A 13,812-nucleotide genomic window follows, 5' to 3' on the forward strand; every position below is an offset into this window, starting at 1 on the left:
AATAAGCTGAATGTTTATTATTTGGACAATTTTTCTGCTGTACTTTATTGGAAAAAGAAAAATGCATGCAAAATCCAGAGACTTCTGGGAGTAAGTCCTTTGACAAGTTCTAATTGACTAAGGACTTACTCCCAGAAGCCTCTGGATTTTGCATGAATTTCCCATGTGGAGCATACTATCCCAACTGGTCCGGAATATATCCTCCAGTTTGGAACATGTTTCATCTAATTGCTCTATCTTTGTACTAACCAGCTGGTGAGATGATGAAAATATATTAAAAATAAATAGGAGTGTTGTCAGTTATTTTAATGCAAGTGGGCTGCACTCCATGTAAAGTGGCATAGTGAGAGAGGATAAGAGCTTTTAAAATACTATTGCTTTGCATAGTGGAAACATACCACATTTTTCTGTGTATAACACGTCCCCATGTATAAGACTTTTGGGGGGACTCAAAATTTAGAAAATGGGGGGAGATTGCCCAGAATTGTTGAGCTTTTTTTGGGGGGGGGAGATTGCCCACAGCTGTTTTGGGAGAGGTGGTTTAACGATAAACGCTCACCCACCGGACCAACGAAGACAATTGCGCATGTCACAGAAGACATAAATCTTCTGCCCGCATGCCAAAAGCAACCGCAAATCGCCTGCAAATTTGGCAGCACCAAATTAAGAGCAGCCTTTGACGCGGCAACCCACCATCAGCCAAAATCACCACTGAAATGCTCCGAATCGCGCCAACAACCAATCCCACGTCCCCATTCAGTATTACCCATGTATAAGACAACCCCCAATTTGAGAGATTCTTTTTATCTGAAGAAAAGCTCGTCTAATACATGGGAAAGTACGGTAATTTTCAAAAATAAATTTATTGCTTTAAAATGCATGTCTTACAGACAACGATGACCGGCATTCAGAGAAGAATTAAGAATGTGATGCTGCACACTTGTCGTGTACAGAGACAGATTTGGGCGACGGAAGGCAGAAAAGCTTATATAGGTTATGTCTAAAACAGCATTAGGCCTAAATGTGAGGCCTATGGCATTCCAGCCTGCTCCTAAGCATTTATACTCAGATTGCCAACCTTTTTGGACCAATGAGGACATTTGGAATTTTGAGAAACTGCTGTGGGTGCCAGTCACAAAATGGCTGCCGTGGGGTGTGTGGCATAACACAAAATGACTGTTGGCAGAGGAGAGAAAGAGAGGCAAAACCACTGTCAACATTAACTTAGCAGGAAGTGCAGGAAGTTCTCTTGCACATTTTTTATTTTTGAGGGTGTGTTTACCACGGGAGGTACTGGTGGGTTCATTACATTGGCAACCCCATTCTATGGAGCAGAGAATCTGCCAAAGAAGAGGGTGGTTTTTGTTGCCTTGTGCCAGATAAGGAAGATAAAAGGATGGTTTGCTTCAATTTTTATGGGCTGCTGAGATGACCTTATTACAACGGTGGCTGCTGAGGCAGCTGCTGCCTCGGTGCCCTCTTCATTGATCTCCAGAAAGGACTTGTGATACACTTCTGACAAAAACAAGTCGCCTTTTTTTGACATTCCTGAGAAGTTAGCTTGGGCTGGAATGAAAGCATCCTTCATCCCCATACTGCTTAGGGTGGACTTGAGGTCGAAACTCTCTTCCAGTTTGATCCTTGGCAAGTGAAGCTCCACCTTCCTTTTCTGCATCATTTCCGGACTCGTCCATATCGACAATCTCTCATATGTTAGTTCTTTTTCCAGCTGGGGTTGTATAATCAAGCAAGTTAGACAGAAAAACAAAAGCGACTCTTTTAAAAAACCACACATTCCTAAACCCTACAACCAGTAACTCTTCTCACCACAAAGTTATGAGGGCTTTCAAAACAAAGCCTGCTGTTTACTTTGCTAGGGAATGTGATGCAAGGAGAAAAGGCACTGCCAGGTTTGAGGAGCCCATAGTGCTTTCACCACTCCACCCCCAAATCTGGCCACTGTACCTGCAACCCGCTCAGTCGCTGCTAAATACATAAGGTTGCTGCATGTTATTTTCTCTTTTTCCTTTTAAAATTAGGTGATTCTTATGCTCGCAATGCAACAAGCCCTTCTATGCTGGCAGTTGTACCTTGGAAGTCGAACGGAAGTCTGTTCAACTTCTAAAATGTTCGCAAACCGTAGCGTGGCTTCTGATTGGCTGTGGGACGCTCCTGCAGCCAATCAGAAGCCACGGAAGCCCTGTCGGATGTTCGGCTTCCAAAAGAACATTTGCAAACCAGAACAATCACTTCTGGGTTTGCGACGTTTGGGAGCCAAAAGGTCCGAGTTCCAGGGCTTTAAATGTATGGGCGGGAATCAGACAATGTTTTGTTCATCTATCTCTGTTTATATAAATCAGGGGTGAGTTCACTCTATGTCAGGCATCCCCAAACTTCAGCCCTCCAGATGTTTTGGACTACAATTCCCATCATCCCTGACCACTGGTCCTCTTAGCTAGGGATCATGGGAGTTGTAGGCCCAAACATCTGGAGTGCCACAGTTTGGGGATGCCTGCTCTGTGTGCTAGCGAACTACACCCCCCCATCTCTGTCCAAATGTCGTCCAGGAACATTTTGGAGGCTCACAGATTTCCCCATCCCTGATTTATTTAGGGATGGAATGAAATGTCTAACAGTCATTGAAAGCAAGTGTTTTACCAATTCCAGACCAGTAGACTCATCTTCGATGTCTTTTGGAAGCATGATGAACATGCTGACGTCATTGTTCTCATATGGGAGCTCAAGAATACGAACCCTCAGGATATCAATGTAGAAGGTTGGAAATGTTCCCTTTAGAAACATCATTTGTACAGGCTTTGACTGGGTCTGTAATAAAAAAAATACATGCCATCCTTTTCCCCACTGAAATGAACTGCCATTCAGATTTGTCTGAGACCAAGAAGCTTGAAGCATTAAAACTAAATAAAGGGCCTTTCTCTCTCAAACACAGGCAACTTCCCACCCCCCCTGTTACTTTCCTTTTGGGGTGGGGTGGGGGGTTATGAGAATGGGAAGAAGGGGAATAGTGTTGGGAATAGTGTTGTTTCCACCAGGGGGCAGCACTGAAAAGCTAAAAGCAAGCACTCATAGCTGAACCTGGGGCAGATCTGCACTCATGGTTTTTAATGTCAAGGAATGCTTTTCCTATCGTATTTGAACACATGACACCCTACTTTTGATGTTCACAATGTGTTATTAAAAATGGGACACCAGGTGGTGCTACAGAACAACCAGCAGCAAAGGTAAGAAACGCTTTGATTTACAAGTACCGGTATGCTCTGTGACGTTTTAGAATAATATACCTGGTATCGTTCTAATAACATTAAACAGGTCGGTGTAGATCCAGCCCTGGGCAATCTGAGGTGGCTTTAGATTAGTCCAAAAGGTACAGAGGGAGTGTGGTTGAGTGGTTTTCTGCTACGCTGGTAATTCTTTGGATAGCAATGAGAGCAGCAGTTGGTGTACAGTCTTTCTGTGTTTGAATCCTACTTGTTTCATTATACTGTATTTTGCTTTTCTCCTGGCCACTTTAATTCAGAGTGCTATATCACCACATGTTTACCCCCCCCCCAAGTTCCACCATCATATCAGTAGCGATTAAGGTAGGCATAAGTCACAATGCCCGGGCTGCCAGATTGAAGCAGATTTCATTATAGCAGCAACTTTGTAAGTTTAATAAGAATAAAGCCACAATCTGAAACACACTTTACCTGGGAGCAAGCCCCCATTGAAATCAGTAGGACTTACATCTGGATAGACATGTTTAGGATTGTACTGTAGCTTTTCAAGAGATACACTCAATTAACAACAACACTTTCAAACCAAGAACAAACCCACAATTCTCTTGCTTAATATAAACATTTAGTGGTTTTCCTTTTGCACAGAGCTCTGAATAATTTTACAGAGAATTGATACCAGCAGAACATGTCATGGAAAAACACACTTTTTATTTTATTAACACATGCGTACCTTACTCAGTCTGAAAGGCTTCTCAGTAGTATTTGCTTTCTCAAATCTTTGATCCCACTTTCCTTTGAAGTAAATGGCATTTACTATGACCAGTGCTGTCTGAGCACCAACTGAATCTTTAGGCAAGAGATTCTTGATTTTGTCTTTTGGAAAACAGAAGGGTGTTGTTAATGTATTGGCATCCCAGTGTTGCTATACTAATAGGATATGGCTCTGAAATAAATGGTGTTGTTCTGAGTCAGATAATTCTCCTCTCAAGCCTGGAACTCGCTCATCTGAACTCTTTCCCAGTTCTGCTATAAATCTCATGACTGCTTTCCCATGGCTTGTGGGGTGCTTCAGGTGAAAAGGAAAAGTGAATTTCTGTCATTAAAAACCTTGCTTTTCCCAGACCCAGGCTCTAGCTGGCTGATTCACCTGCATGAATATTACTTGGTGCTATAAAGGGGCAGCAACTAGCACGATGGGATCCAGTTATTAAGCCATTACAGGGAGAAACTAGATAGACCAAATGGATTTCAATATTTAAGCAGCTAGGGATTGCACATTATGCCCAGAAAGTCACTTTTTTTTTTTCAAAACACAGAATTTTTTTTCGGTTCCTCAAATACCACTTCACATTTACATTTGAATTGCACATGGTTTTCTGTACAAGTGGGACGATTTTGATGTAGAACTAGCCTTAGCAAACCTCAGGTTCATGCGCTTCCCTTGCCCCCGGTGTACCTCCAAGGAGGGGTTAAGAAGCTTTTACTTTAGATTACTGCAACTTGCTATATCAACTAAACTCAGACAATCAGAGATCTTTAGTTGAAACGTAAACTACACTTTTTGAAGCTGACTTGTTTCAGCTGACTATAGTTAAGATTAACCATGGTTCACTAAACCATGGTTAATCCCAATTGGAAGTGGAAGCTTCTGATCTCACAGGTGCATCAGAGGAGATAGGGTGGACAAACCAGGGCCGTCTTACCCATAGGCGCTAGGGGTGTGGGGCACCCGGATGCCGGGCTCTCAGGGGCGCCAGGTCAAGAGTCCAGGGCCCAAGAGTTGAGTCCGGGAAAGAGCTTGCCTGTTGGTTGGAGCACCGCGGTGGGCTCTTCTGCTGCTCTGTGCTATGAGTTTGGGGGCAGCCGAGCCAGTGAGACACTGAGGCGGCTGGCCAGCTCTGCCCTCCTGTGTGCCTGGGACTAGGTAACCTGGGGGTGGGGGCACCGGGTGGATCTTTGCACACTGGGGCCGCATATGCTTAAGACAGCTCTGGGACAAACCCAAGATTCGCTGTAGCCCTTTCTCATAATGCTCAACAAGGATATCCTCCAGATGTTTAAGATTAAAACACATGTCATCCCTGACCATTGAACATGCTGGCTAGAGGTGATGAAGCATTTTCAGGGTACCAGAACTGGGCCATTGTATCCCTCTATAGAAATCAGAATCCAGTTTTCAAGCCTGGAGATACAGTGGATTTTGTAAATCTTTAATTAACTTTAAAACTTTCTTCTCTGCTTTTCTTGTAGCTTAGGGTTTATTCCCTTGACCGCCTAAGTGGTTCTAAGGACATTAAGACTCAAGGACAGGTCTGGAACTGAGCTTTCAGTAGAGTAGAATTACAGTCTGCAGTGGCCGAATAAATAAGCTTACTGTTAGTTTGTTTTTCAACCCAAACGTTGATCTGTTCTCTGACTTGTTCTGCAGCATTCAAAAAATCAACCGGTTGTAGTTCTGCATGATAATACTTCTTAGTGAGCTGAAGGTATTCCTGAAAATTATAGGGGCAAAAATACAAATTGTTATGAGTTTCTCTTTTTTTGTGCAGGGGGAAGTAGGTTGTATGCAGAAACCCTTCTAACCCCTGGATCCAGCAAGTATCAAAATAGAAGACAGCTTCCTATTGAGGTGATAGTTTGGGTGATGGGCCATTGGGGAACAAAGGAAGTGGATTTGGGTGAGGCATCAAATGGATGCCCACCCCTGTCCCTCAACTGGCTGGTAGAAAAAGACAAAGATGAGGGCTGAGCGTCTGCAGTGATGTGGGCCAGATATAAACCAGCAAGCTGAGAGAAGGTGGAGAGACAAGAGACAAGTTTGATTTCTGTTTGAATTTAAGGCAGAAGTTTTATACAGTCTGAAGAGAAACCAAAGTATCTAAGGTAGCAGCTATGAGAGAAACATGACCCTTTGGGGGTGTTGATGCTGTGAGCCCCTCAATTTTAGGCTCAGGTTGCAATATGTGCAAATAACCCATACAGTGGTACCTCGGTTTATGAACACAATTGGTTCCGAAGGCACCTTCGTAGGTCGAAAAATTCGTAAGTCGAAAAACGCCATTGGAAATGCGATTTCCCATAGGAATGCATTGGAAACGGAAAAATTCATAAGTCGAAGCAACCCTATCTAAAAATTCGTAAGTCGAAAAATCCCTATCTAAAACCGCCATGGTTTTCTTTCGGATGTCGGATGCCATTACCCCCATTCGTAAGTCGAAAAATTCGGTTGTCAAGTCGTTCGTAAGTCGAGGTACCACTGTATCATAAAGACACCAAATAATAATAATAATAATAATAATATATTATTTATACCCGGTTTCCCCAGCCACTCTGGGCGGCTTCCAGAAGGATATTAAAATACAATAATCTATTAAACATTCTATGGTCCATGGGGTCACGAAGAGTCGGACACAACTAAACGACTAAACAACAACAACATTAAACATTAAAAGCTTCCCTAAACAGGACTGCCTTCAGATGCTGTCTAAAAGTCTGGTAGTTGTTGTTCTCTTTGACATCTGGTGAGAGGGCCTTCCACAGTCTCTGCAATGCCTCATTTCCAAAGGAAACACAACCCCTGGGCAAGTGCCTGGAATCTCCAGAATCTCGCACCGCTCAGAGATTGGGGTGGTGTGCAACATTTTTTAATCCACATATGGATTCACCACCGAGCAGGATATCCCCCCACTAGATTTCCAAGGCAGAGAAAAATTATTAGCCAGGCATCTCATGGTTGGCATCCTCAGTTGGGCTGGCAGATGGCTCTCCACCCACTCCACTTCTTGGGTTGAGGTGTGGCAGTGGCCAGCTTTCATGTCAAAATGTTGACATTGCATGTTCCTTCATCTACGTGCCTTGCTGCAGGAGGGGAGGGGGAGAGGAGGCAGAGTGAATGCGCACCAATCACACTATTGCTTGTTCCTCTGCCCACTCACTACACGCCCTCAGCAGCCATTTTGCAACTGGCCCCCCATGGTCCTCTGATTACCACAGGCCCTAATAAGATCGGAGAACTCTGGTGTATAGGACAGCGACTTTAGACTTAGGCAGTGGAAACCCAGGTTAGAATCCTGACTCATTTGTGGCTGCTACTCATTGTCTTTGGAAAGCCCAACCCACTTTACAGAATGGTTGAAAACACAAAAAACGAATAAATCCATGAGATCCTTGTAAGAAAGGCAGGATACAAACATGTTGAATAAAAGCAAATGTTTCATTTGGCATCGTGAAATTTTATTACTGTGAAAAACAGATCTAGAAATAAGTACCAGAAAATAAAATGTATGTTAAATTTAATAACGATCACCCTCTAGCTCAGTATTATTGCATCATATACCACATACAACACTTTGTTTTTCTTAGCACCATATTTTCTAATTATACCATGTGGAAGTAATCTTTGTGATGAGAACTATATTTTTATATATTTCAAATGAAACATGGTGTCTTAGTATAAAATACTCACGCTGTTAAAATCGAAAGTCTTTTCTCCATATACTCTATTGGCAGTTTTCAGCAGGTAGGTGTTCTTGGGTTGGTTGATTTTAGAAATCAGTTCCTGGAATTGACTGTTGGTGGTTTCATCTTTACTGAGTCCTGGTTCCTTTACAGGGAGACACCATTGCATATAAAAATCTCAGTTGCATTAGACTCAATGGTACTGCATAGGTAGATAACAATTCCAAATTGTCGTACCTTGGAGTCGAACGGAATCCGTTCTGGAAGTCTGTTTTACTTCCAAAATGTTTGGAAACCAAAGCACGGCTTCTGATTGGCTGTAGGAAGCTCCTGCAGCCAATCGGAAGCCGCAGAAGCCCTGTCGGATGTTCAGCTTCCAAAACAACTTTCGGAAACTGGAACACTCACTTCTGGGTTTTGATCGTTCAGAAACGGATTTGTTCAGGAGCCAAGGTGTTTGAGATCCAAGGTATGACTGTAGCAGTTTAGTTGGGGGGGGAATTGCCAGGGGGGAATTGCCATTTGTGATTAATTTAGTCTAAGAATCAGCAACTGGAGGTTCCTAGGCCAAATCCAGCCTTGCTTGACATCATTTTAGGGTCTGCCTCACCATCCATATCTTGTTCAAAATGACAATCATGCAAAAATAGTTGCTGCCCAGAGTTTAGCTTTTCTCTTCCATCCTCCTTTGGAAAATAACTAAACTTTAGCATTCTCAATGCAATAATTTATATTATGTTCTAATTAACATATGTTATGTTATATGTTATATGCTATGTTTTTATGTTATGTTATGTTATATATTATGTTCAACTTGGACTGGTCATGTTGTTTGGATGCCTGATTATCGTCTTCCAAAGCAACTACTCTATTCCAAACTTAAAAATGGAAAGCGTAATGCTTGTGGTCAACAAAAGAGGTTTAAAGACTCACTCAAGGCAAATCTTTTAAAAAATGTAATATAAACACCGCCAATTGGGAAAAACTGGTCTGCGAGCACTCCAGTTGGAGAACAGCCTTTACCAAAGGTGTCATGGACTTTGAAGATGCTCGAACTCAGGATGAAAAGGAGACGCGTGCTAAGAGGAAGGCACATTTGGCAAACCCTCACTGTGATCAACTCCCGCCCGGAAACCTATGTCCCTATTGTGGAAGGATGTGTGGATCCAGAATTGGCCTCCACAGTCACTTACGGACTCACTGCTAAGATAAGGTTACCAGACGTTCGCGTTTCCCAGGGAAAGTCCCCGGATTTACAGATCACTCCCCTGACAAAATCCACTGAATTTGACTGAAGTTGAAAAGTGTCCCCGGATTCATTGTAAAAAAATCTAGTAACCTTATGCTAAGACTGTGTAACTGAGACAATCTTACTCAGTTACAAGTGATCGCCAAAGAAGAAGATGGAGAAATTTAATTTTATTAAAAATTAAAGCTACCTAACTACCACTTCTCCAACCAATATGCTAACACAGCTATCCTTCAAAATCTGGCACGTCTCCAAATTTTGCAACGCAGCTCTTCAAAGTGTACAAAAACACAAATATTGGAGGGGTTGTAAATTTCATAGGATTGCTGCCTTACCAGTAAATCCCATGGAAGTCAACGTCACTTACTTCCAGAGTGTTTAGGATTGCCAAACCTGTTACAGAATGATATTACCTGTGAAGACCTTTCAGACTCCTCTGGTGATGCATTGAAACGAAGCACCTGTAAGCAGAGTTGTAAAGATTTATTTTTAAGATAATTACATAAAGCAGATACATACAATAATTTCTTAGCAATTCAGCAACTGAACCTAGATTGATAAAACATTTACATGGCATTCAAGATTATGACCAGCTTGCTGTCAACACTGAAATGTTTTTCTCAAATCATAGTTTTTATTCTGACAATTTCAAATTATAGTTTCATTTTCTTTTATGGCTAAGCTTCTGTGGATTTGTTTGCACATGCATGTTGACATTATTAGTATCAGTTGGTTATCTGGTTTCCCATCTTCCTCCTGTTCGCGTACACAACAATGTTCTTCAGATCAGTGTTCTTCAATCTTGGGTCCCCAGATTTTGCTGGCCTATACAAAACTCATCAACCCCCAAAAAACTTAATCAATGGTTAAGGAAGATGGTAGTTGTAGTCCAATAACATCCGGGGACACAACATTGAAATAAAGCACTTTAACAGATGCCGTATGTAACAACAGCATTTATTGTACAGTGGTACCTTGGTTCCTGAATGGCTTACCGGTAGTTGTTGAACAAATTGGCTCCCGAATGCTGCAAACCAGGAAGTAAGTGTTCCAGTTTTTGAGCGTTTTTTGGGAGCCGAATGTCCGACGCAGCTTCCACAGCTTCCGCTTGAGTGCAGGAAGCTCCTGCAGCCAATCGGAAGCCGTGTCTTGGTTTTTGAATGGTTTCGGGAATCAAACTGACTCCTAGAATGGATTATGTTTGAGAACCAAGGTACCACTGTATTATATCTCCAAACTATGTGCAAGGTTGAAATGTGCGGTGGTGGCAGGACAAATTCAAGAGCCTACCTCTGCCATCTGGCTGGCAGTTCTACCTCTTGCTCCCATGTGGACCATGGCTAGAACAGATGTGATGCTCCAAGGAGAAAAGAAAATATTGCCTTCAGATGTTTGGATCAGCTTTTTGTAAAGATCTAGAAGAAAGCTGCCGTTGGCTACTGAGAGGGAGTCCATTACTGCAACCTGTGAAAAATGCAATAGACAGGACAAATCATTGCTCTGAAAAAAGAAGCGTTTCTTTTCCTTCCCACAAAAATAGCACTTTCATTAGTTTGTCCCAACGTTAGATGCTAAAGCATTCATGCAACCAGAAAAAAAATAACCCTACCCCATACATTCCCAGTCAATCCATGCGCTCTGTATATGTCACCTCGTCCTAATGTTCTGTAAACCCCATTGAACTCTAGATTGTTACCACACATAACTTGGCAGTGTTACTGCCTTAGGGCCCAATTCTCTGTATGTTAACAAGGAAGAAAGGCCAGCTGTGTTTAGTGGGATTTTCTCCCAAACAATTTTTTTAAGTTTGCAGCTCCAATGAACTATTATGTGCTGTGCCTGCAATTTGTATGTTCTTAATAAATTGCAAGTACTTTCCCAACAAAGGAAGAATGGATACAAAAACGCATGGAATAGGCAAAAACGTACTGGAAGAATAAGAAATCAAGACAACAAATGTTTTATAAAAGAATGGAAATGGTTTATTGGGGATGCACAGATGAATTGTAAACAGATAAGACTGGCAGGATTATTGCAATAACCTGCAGTTTCATAACGAGTATATATTTAAAGTAGATGAATAAATGAGCAAATTAAGTTAATTTGGATATGCAGAAGATATTAAAAATAAATTTAAGGAACCGCAGAAAGAAGGGAAAGGAAGTCAAGTTTTGAAATGTTAAAATGATTGTAAAATTAGTGAACTGTATAAATCTGAGAAGCATAAATAAAATTAATGAATTGCAATGCAGTACAGTGGTGCCTCACTAGATGAATTTAATTCGTTCCACGGGTCTATTCTTATAACGAAAAATTTGTCTAGCGAATCCCATAGGAATGCATTGAAAAAAATTTTTGAAAAAATTTGCCCATAGGAACGCATTAATTGAATTTCAATGCATTCCTATGGGAAACCGCGATTCGCTAGACGAATTTTCCGTAAAATGATTTTGTCTAGCGAGGCAACCTCCGCTAGAAAAATCCTTTCTTTAAGCGAAAATTTTGTCTTACGGGGCGTTTGTTAAGCGAGGCACCACTGTATACCTTAAGAGAGGTGAAGCAATGTATCTGGTCTGTAATACATAGAATTACAGCGCATTAAGTTCATCAAGGGACACAGGTGGCGCTGTGGGTTACCGATCAGAAGGGAAGGTGAATGGCGTTTCCGTGTGCTGCTCTGGTTCGCTGTCATGCTGGCCACATGACCCGGAAGCTGTACACCGGCTCCCTCAGCCAATAATGCGAGATGAGCGCCGCAACCCCAGAGTCGGTCACAACTGGACCTAATGGTCAGGGGTCCCTTTACTTTTATCTTTTTAAGTTCATCATGGAGGTTCTGAAGCAGTTTAAATATTTCTTTTGTTTGGTGATGCAAAGTGCAGCCATATGCGTTACCACAACCTTTGAAAACCAACCAAAAATAAAATACTGTAAGTGTCTTGGAAGTTCCCCCCTGCTGTGTGCATGAAGCCATATGGCAAGACTTCCATGTTATTTGTTAGCAATTACCAGCAACCTCTGGTGGTAGCACAGAGAACCTACATGGTGTGGATGATCCATGTGGTAAGTTAGAGACACTTTCTCCTTTGCAGTTGCAGCTAGGGTCAGCCTGAGACATTTTTGCACCTGATGCGAACCACAAAATGGCACCCCCCCTCCCCGCCAGGGAAAGAAGAAGTAAGTGAAGATCTACATCAGGAACAAAGGGAAAATAAAGATCTACGTTGGATTGTGCTGCCCTGCAGATCCTGCCACCTGAGGCAACCGCCTCACTGCAGTGGGGACCGTCAGCCCTTACTTAGAATCAAATTCCAATGCAGTCAGCTAAATTTCTAGGTAGTATAGGGCAAATCGCCTAGGTTCTAAGGATTCCCTGGAATATGAAGAACTGTCATTCAGAGACAGAACATTTGCTTTCCTTGAAAGTCCCAGGTTCCATTCCTGGCATCTCCAGGTAGGCTGGAGTAGCCTCTGTCTGAAATCACAGAGCTGCTGCCGGTCAGTGTTGACAATAGAGAGCTAGGTGGACCAACGACTTGATTCACTGTAAAGCAGCTTCCTATGATTTTTTTTTATCTTAAAAAAGTATATTTTGCTAAACGAAGCTCTGGAGTCACCAGCTGCAAGGGAGGACAGAACTGCTGTACATTTGGGGTGTATTTTGCACCACCAACATATAACCATTTGAGAACCGTATGGATTGTAGTTTGCGAAAGGTGATGGGAGTTTGTTTTTGCGGGGAGATCTCTAAGCTCCCCTCAGAACTCCTGGTTCAGGATAACCCTTTGGTAGATGGAAATCAGTTTTAAGCTGTAGATATGTCTGTAGAGGTTAAGTGGAAGACACATTTGAGAAGCAGCTGGAACATTGTAGACCCTGCTCTTAATTTTCTGATGGGTCCCTTCTTTTCAGATGGTAATGCACATTACTTTACTTACTTCAAAATGTGGTGAGCCAGAACTGTGCTTATTAGACTTGTGCTTACACTTCTGCCTCACTATCCTGTCCTGACAGCCTCGCTAGATCAGGAGTGGCAGATGGAGAGGGGTGGCAGTGTACACCTGGCTCCCCACCAATGATGATGCTGCCAGGAGCCCAGGTGAGCACCATCACCCTAGACCAGTAGCTGATCCTATGCTAGATAACATCTTTCATCACTTCTGCATGGCAAACAATACTTACAGAGATTCAGAAGCTCTGTCCTTGCTCCCCCCTCTGCATCCAGTGCTTCCCCCCCAAAAAAAAATGTTTAGGGGTATTCTCATTTTGAAACACTGCCCCTCAATAAGGCCAAACTTAGATTCACAAATGTTTAGCAGTATGCGTCCCCCTGCATCCCCCCCAGAAAAAAAGCACTATATCTATCTATCTATCTATCTATCTATCTATCTATCATCTATCTATCTATCTATCATCTATCATCTATCATCTCTATCTTTGTTAATTTGAAGTTTCACTTTTCTACTTATTATGCCCAAGGCATCCCGGTCACCCTATATGCTTGCCTAGCATTATCTACTTGACGAATGCAGGGACTGTTGCCAATTGTTCGTGCACTTTTAATAACCAAATTAAATCCTGCTCTTCCATTATAAGCACAAGGAATATCTGACACTTGCAACGTTGCTTTTTTCACATTATAAATAGCATTTTTTCCCCTTTTCACCCAAGTTTAAGGTTTGCGGCAAAACAAGTTAGACAAGCTTAAGATGTCACAGTACCTGCAGCTGCTACACTTTCGGCGATTCCTCTGACAGGTTGCGGTGTTTGTGAAGACACAGTTCTGTAGCAATAATACAGAGCAACCTTTACTTCTCCTCTTTTATATCCTCCATTTCAACATCTTGCCCACCCTCTCTGTCTCCA

At 42.3% G+C, this 13,812-nt stretch overlaps 1 protein-coding gene across 1 annotated transcript; it reads right to left on the reverse strand.

Annotated features, from left to right (window-relative positions):
* Positions 1-823: 823 nt before the first annotated feature.
* LOC118089833 (serpin B10-like) lies at positions 824-13,729 on the reverse strand. Its single transcript, XM_035124828.2, has 8 exons — positions 13,668-13,729; positions 10,237-10,410; positions 9,360-9,407; positions 7,705-7,842; positions 5,614-5,731; positions 3,970-4,112; positions 2,659-2,826; positions 824-1,729 (listed from the first exon to the last, which is right to left on the reverse strand). The coding sequence occupies exons 2-8, from the start codon at positions 10,399-10,401 to the stop codon at positions 1,325-1,327; spliced, it is 1,185 nt and encodes a 394-aa protein (XP_034980719.1). The 5' UTR covers positions 10,402-10,410; positions 13,668-13,729; the 3' UTR covers positions 824-1,324.
* Between the last annotated feature and the right edge of the window lie 83 nt (positions 13,730-13,812).

This window comes from Zootoca vivipara, chromosome 8 (assembly GCF_963506605.1).
Source record: "Zootoca vivipara chromosome 8, rZooViv1.1, whole genome shotgun sequence".
Lineage (NCBI taxonomy): Eukaryota > Metazoa > Chordata > Lepidosauria > Squamata > Lacertidae > Zootoca > Zootoca vivipara.